The 17,544-nt window shown below is 40.1% G+C and overlaps 1 protein-coding gene across 3 annotated transcripts in view; it reads right to left on the reverse strand.

Annotated features, from left to right (window-relative positions):
• Window positions 1-17,544, reverse strand: part of Tom1l1 (target of myb1 like 1 membrane trafficking protein) — a 44,932-nt gene that overhangs the window by 2,089 nt on the left and 25,299 nt on the right. For all 3 annotated transcript variants that reach the window (XM_013117670.3, XM_005075820.4, XM_040749475.1), the window contains 7 exons: window positions 16,148-16,281; window positions 12,809-12,869; window positions 12,371-12,491; window positions 11,034-11,133; window positions 5,451-5,502; window positions 2,979-3,084; window positions 2,525-2,600 (listed from right to left, as the gene is read on the reverse strand). In XM_013117670.3, the coding sequence (XP_012973124.1) occupies window positions 2,525-2,600; window positions 2,979-3,084; window positions 5,451-5,502; window positions 11,034-11,133; window positions 12,371-12,491; window positions 12,809-12,869; window positions 16,148-16,281 (650 nt within the window). The remainder of the gene's footprint in view (window positions 1-2,524; window positions 2,601-2,978; window positions 3,085-5,450; window positions 5,503-11,033; window positions 11,134-12,370; window positions 12,492-12,808; window positions 12,870-16,147; window positions 16,282-17,544) is intronic.

The following is a 17,544-nucleotide window of genomic DNA, read 5'->3' on the forward strand; positions in this document are numbered from 1 at the left end:
CTCTATACTAGGTTCTACCCTCAGTAGCTCCACTTTTACATGAAAACCAGGGCAGTCTTTCATATACTACTAGAACCTATCCCAATCCTCAGTTCCCAAGCCACGCCCTCTCTTTTCACTTAAGTTCTTGTAAGTTATTTGTATGTATTTTCACTCTAATTTTTAACACTGAAATGTGGCTTCTGTCCCAAATTCACTAAAATAGCTTTTAACAAACCCTATTTTCATGTAACTGAATCCAACATCTAATTTTCTGTTCTTGACCTGGTTGTACTCTGGATAGTGTTCATAGCCGGGTACAGGTTAAACTTCCACACACCTTGCACTAGGTTCCCTATTCCTTTCTTCATTGTCCCTGCTGGAATTCCCAGTTCATTGTGCGAAAGCTTTCCACTGGGTTTCTATTCAAGTTATTTTGTAGACTTGACAAAAAGTAACAATGCTGCCTCCTATGGTTGCCTCTAGCCTTCATTTATGTTAGTTCTCCCTAACATACACACTCTAGTTACTGTACTCTTTCATACTATTGACACATGTATTTGCCTGCCAGTTTATTTAACTTCCTTCTCCACATTACATTTAATGCTATAAGAGAGCATGTCTTCTTCAAAATTATGTAGCAGTAACTTCCTTGAGTATACATGAAATGCTCAAGAGAATTGTGTGTATTCTGAAGCTATATAAATATATGGGACAAAGAGAAAAATTTTGGCCTGGGATTCCTGGTCAACCAGTGATGTGAAAACTCCAGAGTCTCTGCTTTTCCTTAGGAGTTCCTGGATTTCATGAGACCTTCAGGAGAACTGAGGCTGTAAGTCTCCAGAAAGCAAAAACCACAGTGGTAAAGAGTTTCTTCTCCAGTTCCCCTACTGACCATCTCATCTGTGGTACTTAGGACGCAACATACCTGCTTAGAGCAGTTAGCTAATCTAAATATGCTCAGAAACCTGACATACCTGGGGATGGAGTTTAAGTACCAGTTTCTTTAACTATTTAACTACATATATTCAATGACACAGCCACTTTATCAAGCTTGGCTGAGGGAAATTCCATCATTCTGAGTTAGGAAAAGTGCCTAGCAGGTGGGTGATGGTACATGCTTACAATCCTAGCACTCAGGGCAGGGCAGGAAGGTCTCCTGGATCTATTACTGTTTAAGGGCTTAAATAAGGGACAATACATCGATGCTTACATGTACTGAAAAAAAAGTAAAAGACACCAAGGCAAAACAGATGAGGAAAAATGGGTTAAAGTAAGTTTTAAGAGCTAGTGGGACAAGCCTAAACTAAAGCATTCATAAGTAATGATAAGTCTCCTTGTCCTGATTGGGGCAAGTTGATGGTCCAAGAAAACCTCCAATTGGCATTCCTGGGTATATGATGAACTTCAGAACATAGTCTGTACAGCAGATAGATAATCCTCACAACCACCACCTTTGCTAGCATTAGGAACACAGGCTTGGTATCCCAGTCTTGAGAAGTACTAACTATGTGGACATGCTAGTTTTTTTTTTTTTTTAACTATTGGTAATTGATTTTTAAAGGGTACATTTTAAATTCTACACAGACCAAGCAGAATACAGCTGGCGACCAGATATAGACTCCAGGCTGCTAGTTTCTGAACAGTGATTTCCAAAAACTCGTTTTGAGCACTTTTTCATAATTTGGTGGGTAATCTCTTACTCAAGAGGATAGATACTGAATCTATAATAGGGGGCTGGAGAGATGGCTCAGCAGTTAAGAGCACTGGCTGCTCTTCACAGAATCTGGTTTCAATTCCCAGCACCAGGCCAAAGTTTACAATAGTCTGTAAGAACAGTTCCAGGAGATCTGGCATCCTCTTTTTGCCTCCGCAGGTACAGGTACACTTGTGGTGCACAGACATAAATGCAGACGAACATAAAATAATAACTACAATGTGCTTACCATCCCATATACAATGTGGCAAACAGGAAATCATTAAGAATTTCAAGTTAAAAGCATTTTTATTTTCCTTTTGGACAAGGTCTTGCTTTGTCACCTACACTGGCCTCATTTATGATCCTCCTACATCTGTCTCTCACATGCTGAAAGTATACTGTATGGCTATACCTGTCTATAAAACAATTTTAACATCAGTGGTCACTTTTAAGGATACTTTTGCCATGTTGAACATAAGAAGTTCTTTTATACATGTCTTTTGATTCAGTTCTAGGGGAACATTTTTAAAATGTGGCATTAACTTGCCAGCAAAAGATAGTGTCCTTCTCCAGCTAGAGAGACATTTTCCACCAATCTATGCTGAATGTTGGTTCCAGTTACTTCTTAATGTGTAACCCTAGCATTTTTATTTTTCAGTCACGGGCTGAGAGCAGTAAGACCATTAAGAGCAATGGCCACTATAAAACCTCATTAATCATTTTTAATCAGGCCATAAATTTCTGCCAAGAGCTAAACAAAGCAAAATGAATGGCTAAGCTCAGTTAGCTCTGTCACCAAAGGGAACCATGACCAAACATAAATTAATAATTTTATAAATGACTTACTCTGTAGCAGGAGCTAAGGGATCAAACTCCATTACCTCGTAGTAATTGGGTGGCTGGAGATCATTGTTTGTTATCACTTCAGGTGCGTGAAGGGAAAAGAAGACATGTACAGTTAATATATTTAGAATGTAAATATGTGAGTCTAACAAATACAGCCAAAATGGTTCAAATGCTACTAAGTTCCATGAGTTTATACATAAAAAATTTTCCAAACCTCAACTAAAATTTCATGTATTTTAGTGTGAACCAGATACAACATTCAGTTCAGCACAAGTATTTTTATAATCTCCTAATTCGAATCATAATGATGTCAGCCCTGAGTTTATTACATGTGGCTTCAAAGTACAATGAACTCTGCACATTTCTCCTCTATTTTTAGTTAATAATCTTTGGCAGATTCCAGCATTCTCACACAAATTGGCTTATTTGTTGCAAAGTGTAGAATCTTGTATACCTGGATGATTGCTGGTCAAGGTTGGCAACCTCTGGCTCGAGGGAGCTGCTGTGGCAGTCTGTAGGCTAACTGGCTGGAGTAATACTGAATTGGAATGTTCCAGAAACTGAAGAAAGCATAACACATGTTCAGGCATACATTCTACATTAAGCATTTTTGTCACTTAGATTTCCAGGCCTCCTAATGGCACTACTCCAAGAGCCATATACATTCAATTGGGTGAGAAGTAGTCATTTTTACTACTTTCATTTTAAAGTAATAACTACTTGTAAAATTGCCTGGTTTCATGCTCATTACATTCCATTTCCCACATAAAATGTAAAATGTATTTAAAAATACTTTTTTAAGGAAGAATCGAAATTGTATGGCTCAATCTAGCTTCTGTTTCACCCTGAATATGAAATCTCAGCCTTGAACAGGAATGAAATTCAGTTTACAAATAGGCATGAAGTGATGCTATCAAATTTAGACCAATAAAGATACATAGCTCTTCTTCATCCAGGTTTAGCAAGCATACCCAAGTAAGGACAGAATTTGAGAAGCTGAGGCAAGAAAATGGTGAAATTGAGTATAACCCCATCTACATAGCAAGACCCTTTTTCAAAAATCAAAAGCACATTTTGTAATTTACTCCATCACACATGTTATTTTTTTAGTCACCAGGCACTATTAAGACAAGAAATAAAACAGACCAAGCACCTGCTATATCAGACAAGAAGTGGACATCAGTGTCCAGTGGCCTGTTCTATGGTGAAAGAGCAGGATAACTGGGAGAAGAGAGGCTGAGGTACAGTGGGATTCTGCTGTCACAGCCTGGTGACAGGGAACGGCTAACCACTGGGGACATTGTGGCAGAGCACTGATTGATTAATATTAGAGAATACAAGTTTTGAGGCTCTGAATTCAGGGAAGTTATTATGGTTGAAGCATAGTAGGCCAAGATAGGTCAGGGGTGAGGCAGGAGAGGTAATGGGTAGGGTAAGATCAGCATTCCAGGCATTTACAAGATAAAACAGTAAGGAAAACAGCCAGGTGGGTTTGGAGCAGATGAGTGGCATGACTGAGGGGGACTGCTCTGGTTTGGGTTTTAAGAGAACATTATGACAGGTGATGGGGTGGGAGAGAAACCTTGGCAGGCAAAAGCTTAAAACAAGCTTGGAGAGGTTATTACAGTGTGATGGGGAAGTCCTTCTGTGTATATGTTGTCTTATCAGTTGATAAATAAAGCACTGTTGGCCAGCAGGGAAGCAAGATAGGTGGGACTAGGAGTCAAGGCGGATTCTGGGAAATGTAGTCAAGAGTGGAAGGTCACCATGTGATCCCGGGAAGAGATGACGCATGAGGCTGCGTCCTCCAAGTCAGAGATAGCCATTAAGAAACCATAGCAAATGGCTAGCTTCATAATTAATATATTGTCTTGTGTGGTTTGGGGCTAATATGGAGACTGGACCCAGGTGGGAATCCTGCCACGACAATGGCCATTGTATGATCACTTAAATTGGGATGGGAAAGTGGAGAGGTGAGGTGTGTAGGTCAGTAAACATATTTTCAAAACAAGGTAAACTGGTGAGGTCAAGTGATACTTACCAAGGCTTTCCACCTAAAGCACCTGATAATGTGCACTGACCATTTAATGAGGTACAGAGTCTGCTAGCAGAGCTGGCAGAGGGAACTGGAAAGGAAAGGGTGAGACTCATAGAATTCTGAGTTTAGGGTCTAGGTTGGAGATAAAAATTTGTTGCTTGTCAAATCTTGGTTATTTTAAGGCAGGAACCAAAACTAGGCATTGTAGCGCATGCCTTTAATCCCATTCCTTAGGAGGTAAAGGGATGAGGCTGAGGTAAAGGGATGAGGAGCTCGTGACCAGTGAGACCCTGTCTCCAAGGAGGAGAAAGGGAGAAACGAAAGATTCGAAAGGAATGAGGTAAGTAAGATAGAAAGGGAAGTCTGTCCCTGGGGTTTCCGATACTGAAATACCAGGAGAGAAGAGGGGGCCACAAAAAGAAATGGAGAGAAGCAAGGAGTGTGTGAGCATCATATTTACGCAAAAGAGCAAGTGATTAATAGTCATGGCTAGGGCGAGAATTGAAGCACTAGTTTAATTACATGAAACACACCTTGTGACCTTCACAAGGGCTAGAGAAGGAGGGATGAACAACTCTGAAAGTTTTCCAAACAAACAATAACAATGTTAAAGAAACTATAACTTATTTTTTCTTACAGTGCTGGGGATCAAACTTAGAGCTTGTGCATACTAGACAGGTGCTGTAGCACTGAGCTCTACTCCAAGCCCAGAAATTATGACATCATGATCTTTAACCCTCTTAAGAAAAGTAAAATAAAATTTGTCTATCTCAAAAGATTTAGGTTGCCAACAATGGCTGTGTCAACCCACTGTAAAGGTGTGCAGTGCTTTTGGTCATGGTTATCTGCTAACTGGGTGAAGTGCTAGCAAAGGCTTTGGTTACTCACATTGTCATATGTGTGACTTGAGGCGAGGTTTTGGCTGGTCCTTTGGGTAAACCTAGGATAGTGTGATAACACAGCATGATTACCCTACAGTGAGAACACAAATGCAAAGAGTAAGATGATTTCCCTGGTCTGAAAACAAAGCCTGCCTGCCACACACTTTCACACCACACAAAACGACACCCCACCTCCAACTCACAAAATCATAACAATTGCCATCTGGTTTCAGCGCCCTCCAGGGCATGAAACTCAAAAGCAAACACAGCAAACACTTCAGTCCTTGGCAGTAGTGGACTTGAGGCCCTGGAGTGTACACAGTACATTAGTGAAAACACAGCCTTCAGTCTTCCCATCAGTAGCTACCACCCATTACTTCTTGAAAGGTGAGAAGCGGTACACAGCGAAACTTGGAAAAGATGGGAGAGTTCCCATTCTGGTTAAAGTAGAGTGGAAAAAAAAATTTATATATATATAATTTTTTTTTTTTTTTGGTTTTTCGAGACAGGGTTTCTCTGTGGCTTTGGAAGCTGTCCTGGAACTAGCTCTTGTAGACCAGGCTGGCCTCGAACTCACAGAGATCCGCCTGCCTCTGCCTCCCAAGTGCTGGGATTAAAGGCGTGCGCCACCAACGCCCGGCGTGGAAAAATATTTTATCCCATTACTAATGGCACTATAAAAGCTGGAAAACAAAAGCCAGAGAAGCTAGTCAGCATTATGAAGATAGTAGCAGGCTGGTTGGGAAAAGACCAAAATTTAAATGCTGTTGAATCATAATATTGTAGAATTTACCTTTTTTTTTGTATTCTCTTGCTCTGAATGTAGCCTACACCCTAGAAACAGGCATAAGTAATAACACAACTCCAAGAAAAGCACTCATTTGCATGTAGGGAGCAAGAAAGACGTCCCAGCTTCCTCTGACCCATCTTTACATCCTAAACATAGTCACCCCGTGGTGGCTTCTGGGGCTTCAGAGGCAACAGGGATGGGCAGGAGAGTAAACTGGAGCGAGGAAAACTTCCCTCTAATTGGCTAAGGTGTGACATCAAAAGCATGGGGATAGCAGTTGTTTCTTCCCATCCCCCCATTTGTCTGGAGAAGGCACAGCAGAAGAATGACGACTGGATAATTAGATAATAAGATGGCCAAAGAACAGGGAAGGGGACCTCCAGGACACTGGAGAGCACCAGAGAAAGGTCAAAGGTGAGAGAATTCAGGAAAACCATCTTGTAAGGCTGCTATGAAATCATAAGGTTGACTTGTTTTTAATGTCTATGATTCTGATTTTCATAATGATGCCAAAATATCGAGAACTGGACACACAACCTATTGCTGGATTTCTGACTGACCACAGGTGGTACATAGGCGGGATGGATTTGAAGAGCACAGCAAACGCTTTGAAAGTTCAGCTGATTTTCAAACCCCATATTACAGAGGCACGCTGAAGTTATGAAGTGAATCTATCCAAGTTCTTTGCTTAAGAAAATCAAAATATCAACATTGTAAAGTAGGTAGACTTTACCAAAACCAGGCATCTACTAATAAAAATTTTAAAATGCCAAAGATGTAACTCTAAATGACTAGGCATAAAAAGAGCCAGGAAAACAACAACAACAACAAAAATGTAGCAAAAAGACAGCTAACAGAAATGAACACCAAGAGACCATGGATGCTGGAGTTATCCCAAGGAGATTTGAAGGCAGTCACTGCAGTACAAATATTCCAAGAAGCAAGCGTTCAGTAATGCTCTTAAAAATGGAAAAATAGGCCGGGCGTTGGTGGCGCACGCCTTTAATCCCAGCACTTGGGAGGCAGAGGCAGGCGGATCTCTGTGAGTTCGAGACCAGCCTGGTCTACCAAGCGAGTTCCAGGACAGCCTCCAAAGCCACAGAGAAACCCTGTCTCGAAAAACCAAAAAAGAAAAAAAAAAAAAAAAGGAAAAATAGAATGTGTCAGTTAACAAAAGAACACATAAATAACAAAGTGGAAATTTTAAAACCAAAAAAATAACAAATTAGAAACAAACTTTGAACAGTTAGTGAACTTGGACATTGATCATAGACATGATCCAGTCTGAACAAGAGTGAAAGAGACTAATCAAGTGGCCCTAAAACACTCAGGTGATAATACCACCCAACAACTGTTCCCACAGTCTGAGAAGGAAAGCAAAATGTGTGTAACACTGAAAGTAATTATGAATAAATAAAGGCTGAAAAGTATTTGGTGAAATACACAAACGTAGATTCTAGAATGCCTGTGTAGTGAATTAAATGTTATAATGCCTAGAACTTGTGTTGTCTTATTCAGAAAAGAGATCTCCATGTAGTAAAGGATCTTCAGATGTAGTTGTCACCTGAATGATCTCACTGGGCTCTAAGTCCAAGGGATAGTGATCTTAGAAAGCTTAGTCAGATTGTAGTTGCACATTGGAGAAGCCAGAAGGTGGAGGCAGAAATTGGAATAGCCAATAAGCCAGTGAAGCCAAAGAATACCAAGTCACCAAAGAAGAGGCAGAGGACAAATTGTTACTGAAAAATGCTAGAGAGACTCAATTCCAGACTTCTTGCTTGCATAACTATGAGATAATAAGTATCTGTGGTTTTGAACCATCTAGTTTGTGGGAATTTGTAATGGCAGTCATAGGAAACTAATGTACTCAGCCAATTATACACAAATACGTCAAAAGAAATCACACCCACACACCACAAACTGCTCAAAATTAAAGAAAAGGAAACAAAACAAAAACTTAAGACAAACCACATTATTTACAGAGAAACAACTTTTCAACACCACTTTTTTTTTAAGCAACTGGTAATTTTGTAAAAACTAAGATTTGTGCTACTGAGACAGAACCTATGGGGCTAGAAATGTGATATGTGATCTGCACTCAAGTTCACTATGTGACATTAGCAATCATCTTAGGTGATTTCTTCATACTGGATTATGATCTGAAATCATATACCTTAAACTAAACACCGGTAGCTGAGATTTGGTTTCTTTAGTGAGTTTCATGGAGACATTTGTTTGCTGCAAGGCAAATTTTTTCTGCATTACTCTTTCATTCTCATATCACTCAACAAGGTTAGCAGGATGACTGAAAAACAGTTACTTAGCAGGCAGTTCAGCTAGAAACTGGCCTGCAACATTTCAGTATGTGCTTGTACTGTAGGCCCAAGACCAGAGCTAGCCAGCCAATGGTACAGTCTCAGGTTGACAACCCATGAAGTAATGACTGATGCTTCATTTCCTAGCATATGAACCTTTCCCTCTTCCCTTATACTGTTTCCATGTTCAATTCTTTCTCATTCTGGTCCCTACAGTCTTCTCTCTTTTAAGTATAGAAAAGCAATTAAGTAATTGTTTAATAAAAGAGAAATAAATTGATATTCTGTTACCTAAAGATACCTTGGAAAGATAAGAACCCAACCTTTAACGGATGCAGTGTAACACCAGAGAAAGGAAAGAGAATGAAGTAGAGAGGAGATTTTTAGTTTTTATATGTATTTTATGTTATCTTGGTATCAGCCTCATGGCAATGTGTTATTTATTTCTTGAAATATATGGTGTGTGTGTGTGTGTGTGTGTGTGTGTGTGTGTGTGTGTGTGTGTGTGTGTGTGTCTGCTTACATGCTTGGTCCTGTGTATGGAAAAATAAGCATTAGCCTTGTCATATGACAATTCCAACCTATTTATTCTTTTAGTTTTATCTATCCTGCCTATCCCTAAACTTAAGCCACCACCTTTTGTTTTTCTGCAATTTATGTAAAATTATATAAATATTTCTTTTTCTTTTTTAATTTATTATGTATACAGTATTCTGCATTTATGCTTGCACACCAGAAGGGGGCACCAGATCTCATTATAGATGGTTGTGAGCCACCATGTGGTTGCTGGAAATTGAACTCAGGACCTCTGAAAGAGCAGTCAGTGTGCTCTTAACCACTGAGCCATATTTCCAGCCCTTTCACCACTTCCTTACATAATAACAATATATATACTCACACTACTTGGCATGTTTTCTTCTGTGTGACAGTAAAGATAGGTTCTCATGTACAGAGCCTCCTTTTCCCCCAGCTGTACAGTAATCATATATTACATAGCTATTTATTTAACCAGTCCCTAACTAATGAATTCTTACATTTATTAGCTACCATTGCCCACCATATCATAAAGAAAAGTCTTATAAATACATAGGTATACGAGTGCAGCATAACTTCCTATATTTAAATGTCCAAAGTATATACAGTGTTCATTTTATTAGATATTGTGTCACCTGTCCCCTATAAAATTACATAATTTTGTAATTGTATCTCTTTCCACAGTCAATGAATTCTTATCAAACATTTCAACTTTGGCCAATCTGAGAGGTAAAAACAAAATATCTAAGTCAAACATGATGATTCATGACCATAGTCCCTGCCCTCAGGAGACTGAGGTAGGAAGATTACTGTGTATTTATGGGCAGCCTGAACCACCTACTGAGTTCTGGGTCAGTCTACACTAGAGTGACACATGGTAAAAGAAAAAAATCAAATCAATCAACCAACCAATGTTTTTGTTTTACTGACAGTTTTCTAAGAAATCTAAAGATCAATACAAATATTTATAAGCCACTGATAATTGGGTTTTTTTGGTGACTTTGTTAATTACTGTGTCAATTATGTCAACTAAATGCCTGAAAGAGACACTACGCTGTTGAGATGGCTACATTTTATACAGTGACAGTCAGATTCTCAGCTTCCATGAGTTGTCTGTCACCCATGCTGGGGTGGGCTTTTTGGTGATGTAGCATATTTGAATCATTTCTGCTCCTGTAAGTAACCCCTCATCCATATTCCTGTAAGTAACACCAATAAAACTCATGGTTCACCAAGTTGGACTTGGGTAGTATCTGTACTTTGGTCTGTTGTTGGTTCCTTATCTGGAGTGAGCAGATGCTTGTTCACCTCTCCCTAGAAACAGGTCACCATGTTTCTTACCATGTTTTCTTACATAAGAAAGCAGAATGCCCATTGTGGTGATAAATTGTGATCTAATAAAGCTTATCTGGATCAGAATGTAAAGCTAGCCACAGCCATACAGGCCAGGCAGTGGTGGTACACACCTTTAATCCCAGCAGCCACACTAGTTAGCCATAGAGGCCAGGCAGTGGTGGCATACACATTTATCCCAGGACTCAGAAACAGAGGCAGATGGACCTCTGTGAGTTCAAGGCCACCCTGGGCTACATGAGAGTGAATCAGTCTAAAAGAGAAACAGAGGTCACACAAAGGAGATCTTAGCACTTGGGATCCCACACCTTTAATCCCAGTGCTAGAGACATAAGACAGGAGCATGGTCTCAGAGCAGTTAGTCTCCAGACATGCTGAGGATTTGTGGAGACAGGATCACCCTTTCAGTCTGAGGCAATTGTCTCCAACCATGTTGAGGATAGGATTGTCCCACCCTTGGTAGATGTAAGAGCTCTCAGGTGCCTTGGAGGCTTTGCTTTTCTGATCTTTAGCTTGAACCCCAATATCTGTCTCTAGATTTTTATTATGTGTGTTACATGCCATGGCATTAGTTCTGGGGTGTCACTGACATACTTACAGGGTGGGCAATTCTGTATTTTCTGATGCCAGCAAATCCACCTGTGGATGAAGACTAGGATACAAGCTGTTTGTTACTGCAGGACTCAGAGAGCTGACACCTAAAATATAAAATTCATTTGTTTAATCTTTCTAAGGCAATTTTTACCATGTGCATGGTTACCATCACTATCCTCTGTTTTCCACAGTTAAAGAAAGAGATTGATTTAGATACTTCTGCTGCCATAAAATTAAAGGGTTTCCTCTAAGAGAAACTAAAAAGCATCATTTATAGGGCACAGGAAAAGAGACAAAGAAAATCCCTGCCACAAAAAGAGGCTGTCACAAGTAGAAAATATTATGTATTGGATTTTCCAAAATCTCAAGCTGACCCAAAATGGAAAGGACTGCACATGTCTTCTGCCTAGCACAGAAGTAAACAGTTAGAATTTCTACAGAGAGCTCAGCCTTCGCCTCTAAGTTCTTAAACTCTCATACTATTAAAACATTGAAAGGGAATAATTATCTTCCTTTTCCCCAAATCTGTAATAAGAACCCATGAAAACTCTCCAGCACAAGTGGTTCCACAAGTCTCACTAGCTTACATAAGCAAGCCGCCAATATTTCAGATATGAAGAAAGCCGTAAGAAAACCACAAATTCAATACTGAATACTTTTGCCGTGGAAACACCAAAATGTAAAAGCAAAACAAATTATGCTTTGGTTGAACTACAATTGTGATTTTTTTTCCAGCTTGCTTATTTTGTAGCATAGCAAAACTTGTTGGAAATAAGGATAACAGATACTAAAAGTTAGGTAAGGTGGGTGACTACAAGCCTACAGTGCATTTTGCAAATATCGTTTCATACATCTTCACAGGAAACAACAGCTTCACTTCAAAAAGCAGATGTCTCAAAGGTTAGGAGGCAGAACTGGACCTGCAACTTTCATTTCTAACTGCCTTCACATTTTACTCCCATCCAGTCTTGCCTCCTAATTGCTGAATTCCTTTGTCCGCATCAATTATTCCCTTCTCTGAACTGTGGTACAGCAGAGAAAGCTAACAATAATAGTCTATTATCTGGAAGAGATTTAAATATTGGCTATTGAGGAGCAAAACCTGCACAGGTCAGGTAAATTGCATGGGATTCTAAACTACTGGGATGAGTTCCAAAACCCTCCCCAACACACCCCATTTGCCTGCTGGATCTAACCCAACCATTTTGCAGGGAAGTGATTATATCTCTGACAGTCGAGCTGACTTCTGTCCTTCTCCAGAAGCATTCAACTAGGAAACCAAGGAGAACTAGCCCCTATCAGGCTTGACACTGGTGAGAGAAGGCCCAGTGGCTTATTTACTTAAGGCTGAAAGCTGAGAATTCACGGTGTTGAGTGCTTCCCCATTGGCCATAGGCGTTGTTGGCACGATGGGACTAAGGTCGAGAAGATCGCAGGAAGGAGCAGAGGGCTCATTAGAAGTCTGAAAACAAAGCAGAGACAATTTAGGGGGAAAATCATGCAACTTTTCCTGGCTCTCTCTACATACATTCTTTTGGATATTTTCTGAGGCAAACTTCATCCATGACAGCTCAAATTCCATCTCACGAAGCACATGAGTCCTTCCTTAATTAGAGACCCGTCTAACAACTTAAGATGGAAAGCACACGGCCAAAGCCTCTGCAGGTTGTTACTGTGTGCTTCCTCTTTTAAAAATCTGTTTCCAGGGAATCTTTGCTTCCTGAAGGATAATTAATAAGATACTTAATCGTTTACTTTATGCCATTTCTAATCACTTACATCGGTGGCATCCTGCAGGTTCCTGTTCTGTTCCAAAAGCCTTTGTTGGTTTCGAGTGAACCTGTTTAAATTAGCAGAGTGCAACATCACTTATCAAAGAAAGCCGAGCATTAGTAAATGCACAGATAGTTACTACAGTGATGCCAAGCCTCACCCTTCTCCAAGCCCAGGGAAAATGCCTTTAGTAACTAACTCTCTTCTAGGGATGGGGATATGGATTAGTGACAGAGTTCAAAGATCTGCATTGAGTCCCCAATACCAAAACACAGCCACTAAAACCCTTTCTTCTAGTTAACAGAATACCAACCTTCTTAGAAAAAACTGTGAGAAAAAAGTTTTAAAAAAAAGTAATAAATCCCATGTTCTAGAAATTAGCACTACTAGTAATATATGCAGTATGTGTAGTCTCTAAGTGACTTTATTTCTGTATTAATTTACTTACTTTGAGATAGTGTTTTGCTATATAGCACAGGGTAGACCTATGATCTTCCTGCCTGAGTCTGGAGTGATAGAGTTATAAGCATGTGCCACTGTGTCTAGCTACTTTTAAACTTAGTGGAATTATACTTTATGCAATTCCGTATCTTAATTCACCTGTGTTGTATTTTTCTAGTCACTTAGAACTGTAATTTTTATGCCTATAATGTTTTGCCATAATAATCAACAACGCCCTCACCAATTCTTATTTTCAAATATAAGGTTGTTTCTTACTTCATCATTATAATTTCATAAAATCAAACCAACAGTTGCACAGATGGCCCTGATTAAACTAAATGGGTTACTCAACTAAACAAAAAAAATTATGAGTTTGAAAAGGTACCAGTGTGTGTGTGTGTGTGTGTGTGTGTGTGTGTATTAATAGATCGAGTGGAGAGAGAGAAAGACAGGGCTGAGGGAAAGAGTAACCGGGATGAACAATATGTATGTATGTATAAAACAGCCAAAGGATTAACTTAACAAAAAATACTCAAGTGCATGAACAGTAGTACAATGTTCAGTGTTGCATCTTTAAAAACTTGATCTGAAAAAAAAGTCCGATCTTTTATAGTTTGGGCTTCGTTTCCCATTGCTTGTCCACCGAGGTAAAAGGGAAACAGAACAGCGGGAGCATGAAAACCAGTGAAGCTGAAAAAGCCCACATTACTCCCTACTCCCCACATGCCTATGAATCTGACTGTCTGAACCTCAGGGTTCCATCCACTAAATGGGAATCACACTTGAGCCATTTCTTCAGAGGCAAAATCACATAGCTACAGAGTTACAGAGGGCAGAGGCAGTAAATGTGGAATTGGCTTACAAATTAAAAACAGCTTCAGAAACTTACGGTAGTACCATTATCACATTGACTCCAGAAGCCTAAATATTTTAAAAGCTTATTCTGTATCTGAACACACTTAGGTTTTAGATAAGCGATTCTCAACCTGTGGGTTGTGATCTCTTTGGCAAATGTCTATCGCCAAAAATATATTATAATTCATAACAGTAGCAAAATGACAGTTATGAAGTAGCAACAAAAATAGTTTTATGGTTGGGGATCACTGCAACAGGAGGAATGGTATTAAAGGGTGGTAGCATTAGGAATGTTGAGAATCACTGTTCTAGATTCTTCTAAAATGTATGCTTTGCCAAATGGGGTGATGGAAATATTTTGCAGGTAGGATGGAGGTAAACCTTTGGAAACTTAAAGGCCAGACTATTAGAAGGAGAATAGTGTTCTCCTCTAATGATACCCATGTTCTACCTCACTTCGTGACCATTATAGGCTAGATGGAAACTGGGGAATTGAAGACTGCAGAGGAAATGATATCAGCTAGCAAGTTTACCTTGGCTAGGCAATTTTATTGGATATAAGAGACAAGCTCACTGTAGTCACAAAAACAGTACTTGAAAAGACAGGCTTAGAAGAAGCAGGAAGAGTGTTAAGATGAGATGGAGGCCATTCTGAAGCAGCTATTGGCACTGAAAATGGAAGAAAGAGGCCATGGGCCAAGAAAAGCAGGCAGCCTCTACTGGCTGCAAAGGTAAAGAGTCATAGTCTCCTATGGTACCTCCAAAATGAAAGGCAGCCTGCTGTCATCTGGAGTCCAGTCCAGAGACAGACACTTGCATCTCCCAACCTGGAGAACTGAGTTTATAACCTAATAATAATAAATCTGTGCTGCCTCAAACCATGGAGCTGGTGGCAGAAAAACAAAACTGGTAAGCGTCTTTTCTAGAAGCCCCCTTTCTCTCTCTCAGGATTCAAGGACCGACTGCAGTCACTGTGGTACATGCTGTTCAGAGCACAGTCAACTCAAGCAAACCAAATGCCTGATGTAGAGCAAATAAACAAAAGCTCCTCCTTTGAGGGGGCCTTTAACCAGTGTCTTACGGTTGGCAACAGAATTGTCCCAAATGAAAACCAGACATCAGCTCTAAGACTGAAAACCACGGGGTTAGCCTTGGATGCTCTTCTGCTTAGAGATTTACGTCACAGGAAAGGGCAAGGACTGTGAGTCTGTCCAGTGCTAAGAGCATGGTAACAGGGCTCACAGTTTTTTTTTTCTTACAAAAACTTGCCATCCCTATGAGGCAGTGAATGCGAGATTGTGGAAGAGAAAGGAGCCACCACAGTACAGCTGCTGGCTTTGTCTCCCTGATTCTCTTGCCTCGGTGTTGGTGAGGAGGAGAAAAAAGAGTGAAAATCACTTTGATTTTTAAAGTCTAAATGGAACATTAATGAGGAGGGAAAAAATGGTGAGTCAGTATGGGACATATCAGGAGTATAATTCGGTGATAGAGCACTAGATACCAGGGACACAGTCCTGAGTTCAATCCCAGAATCACACACAAAACTGTAACGGATGTCAATACGCCACTGTGTTAGTTGTTTTCAATATGCATTATCTCATTTACTCGTGAAAAAAAAAATCAACCCCTCCAAAGATATAATTTTTGTTTTTTTGTTAAGGAAAGGCTTCAGAATGGCAGACAACTCATCTATATTATCTCTCATCACCTAGATTTGAACTTAGGCCCGCTCACCTCTTTCTTACGCCACTCACCTCAGTCTTCATTTGCTGGTTAGAAATGTAGCCACTGTGCAATGAAGTAGCCCTAGTAATTCTCAACAGTAACGGTACCTTCCCAGGGCTGTCTGTTGAGTTACCTCAACTCGGAGGAGCATCTCTGGCATTTGGGGGCGGGGTAGTCGCCACACATGAAAACACTATTCTATTCACCATGCCACTCCTACTGAGAGAAGAAGATCTAGAAAGACTATTCTCTTGTGGGTTCTTGATGGCCGTTTGGTGGTGAAACTGAGCGAGAAGAGGATAAAGGGACACGCCACCCGCTCACCTCTCATATCCAAGGATGGCATTATTCAGATCCTCGTTCACTTGAATTAGCTCAACAGTTACATCTTCATTTTCCACTACCACCAGCAGGTCCATGATCCTCTCCTGCATCTCCCGACACGTCTTGTACAGTTTCTGTCAGAGAAAAGGAGGTTTCTCGTTCCATACTATGGATGCTCTTTAAAATACAAATTCCGGTGGTCATGGGAATTCTGTCATCGGTCTGCTAGTGAATTAGGAGGAGCTGCTTGGTCCAAGAGGCGGGGTTCTGATTGGGGATGGACTTGACGTAGGAAGGGGCAGCCCACCCCTTTTTGGAGCGAGGAGCAAGTGGAGGCTGGTAGCTTGCAACTCTGTTCAGGTTCCCTGTTATTTCTTTAATATTTGTGCATGGATTTTACACTTAAATAAATGATAAAAGAATTCTTTAACATGTGGTCACTTCCATGCTGTCACCCGGTGACCATCGAATTTTTCAACTGGGGACAGTTCAACCTGTCCATCAGAGGGCAGTGAAACGAGATGGTATAATTTTTCTCGTCTAAAACAACAATGTGCTACACTGAAATGCTGTATGGAAATTCTAGAAGCCCATTTTAATAACTGAGCTATTTGGGGGGGGAAAATCACTTGTTTTATAAATTTTAGTTTTCTCATTATAAATGAAAAATAACCACTTGTCACATCTACCTCCAAAGCAGGCATGAAAATCAAATAAGATGGTGAGACCGGGAGCTCTGTAACTACAGAGCATAAACATGAAATGTTGTTGTCATTATTAGTGATGGTGGAAGTAGTTAAGAAGCATTTACAGCATGGGGGCATAATTTTACTTCCTGTTACATGTACTTAAGCTTTTAAAGTTTATGGCTACATCACATTCAATATAAACTTAACCAGGATTTAAAAACTCATCATGGATAATGACCTTATTTGGACTACTTAAAATCACTGCCTTGAGCTAAGACATTACCCCACAGCTAGCTTTCTCTCATAAGCATAACAGGCATCTATAGAACACTTAACCGCCTCAGCAGCCCCAAGACTTAGTCTGGGGAATCTACATTTTTCTTAACAAGCATGCCAAAGTGGTTTCTTAAGTATCCTGACATTGTAAATCTGCTGCCTTGCAATTGACTTTCTTCTAGCAAACCTCCAATAAAACCCAAGGTGCACAGGCTGATATTAACATCTTCTCCATCCATCTTGGCTACATCCTCCCGTGCATTAGCACAGCAGCAGGCAAAGATGCAGGGATGTCTCTGCTCTCACAGCAAGAGCATGAGAACTTGCTTATACATCACATAATTATACAAACTGACTTCTCAAGAAAGGTGCACCAAAAAAAAAAAAAATGTGTGCTTCATTAAACCATTTAGAATCTCAAATAGTCTCTTA

Source organism: Mesocricetus auratus, unplaced genomic scaffold (genome assembly GCF_017639785.1).
Source record: "Mesocricetus auratus isolate SY011 unplaced genomic scaffold, BCM_Maur_2.0 Super-Scaffold_100007, whole genome shotgun sequence".
Taxonomy (NCBI): Eukaryota; Metazoa; Chordata; class Mammalia; order Rodentia; family Cricetidae; genus Mesocricetus; species Mesocricetus auratus.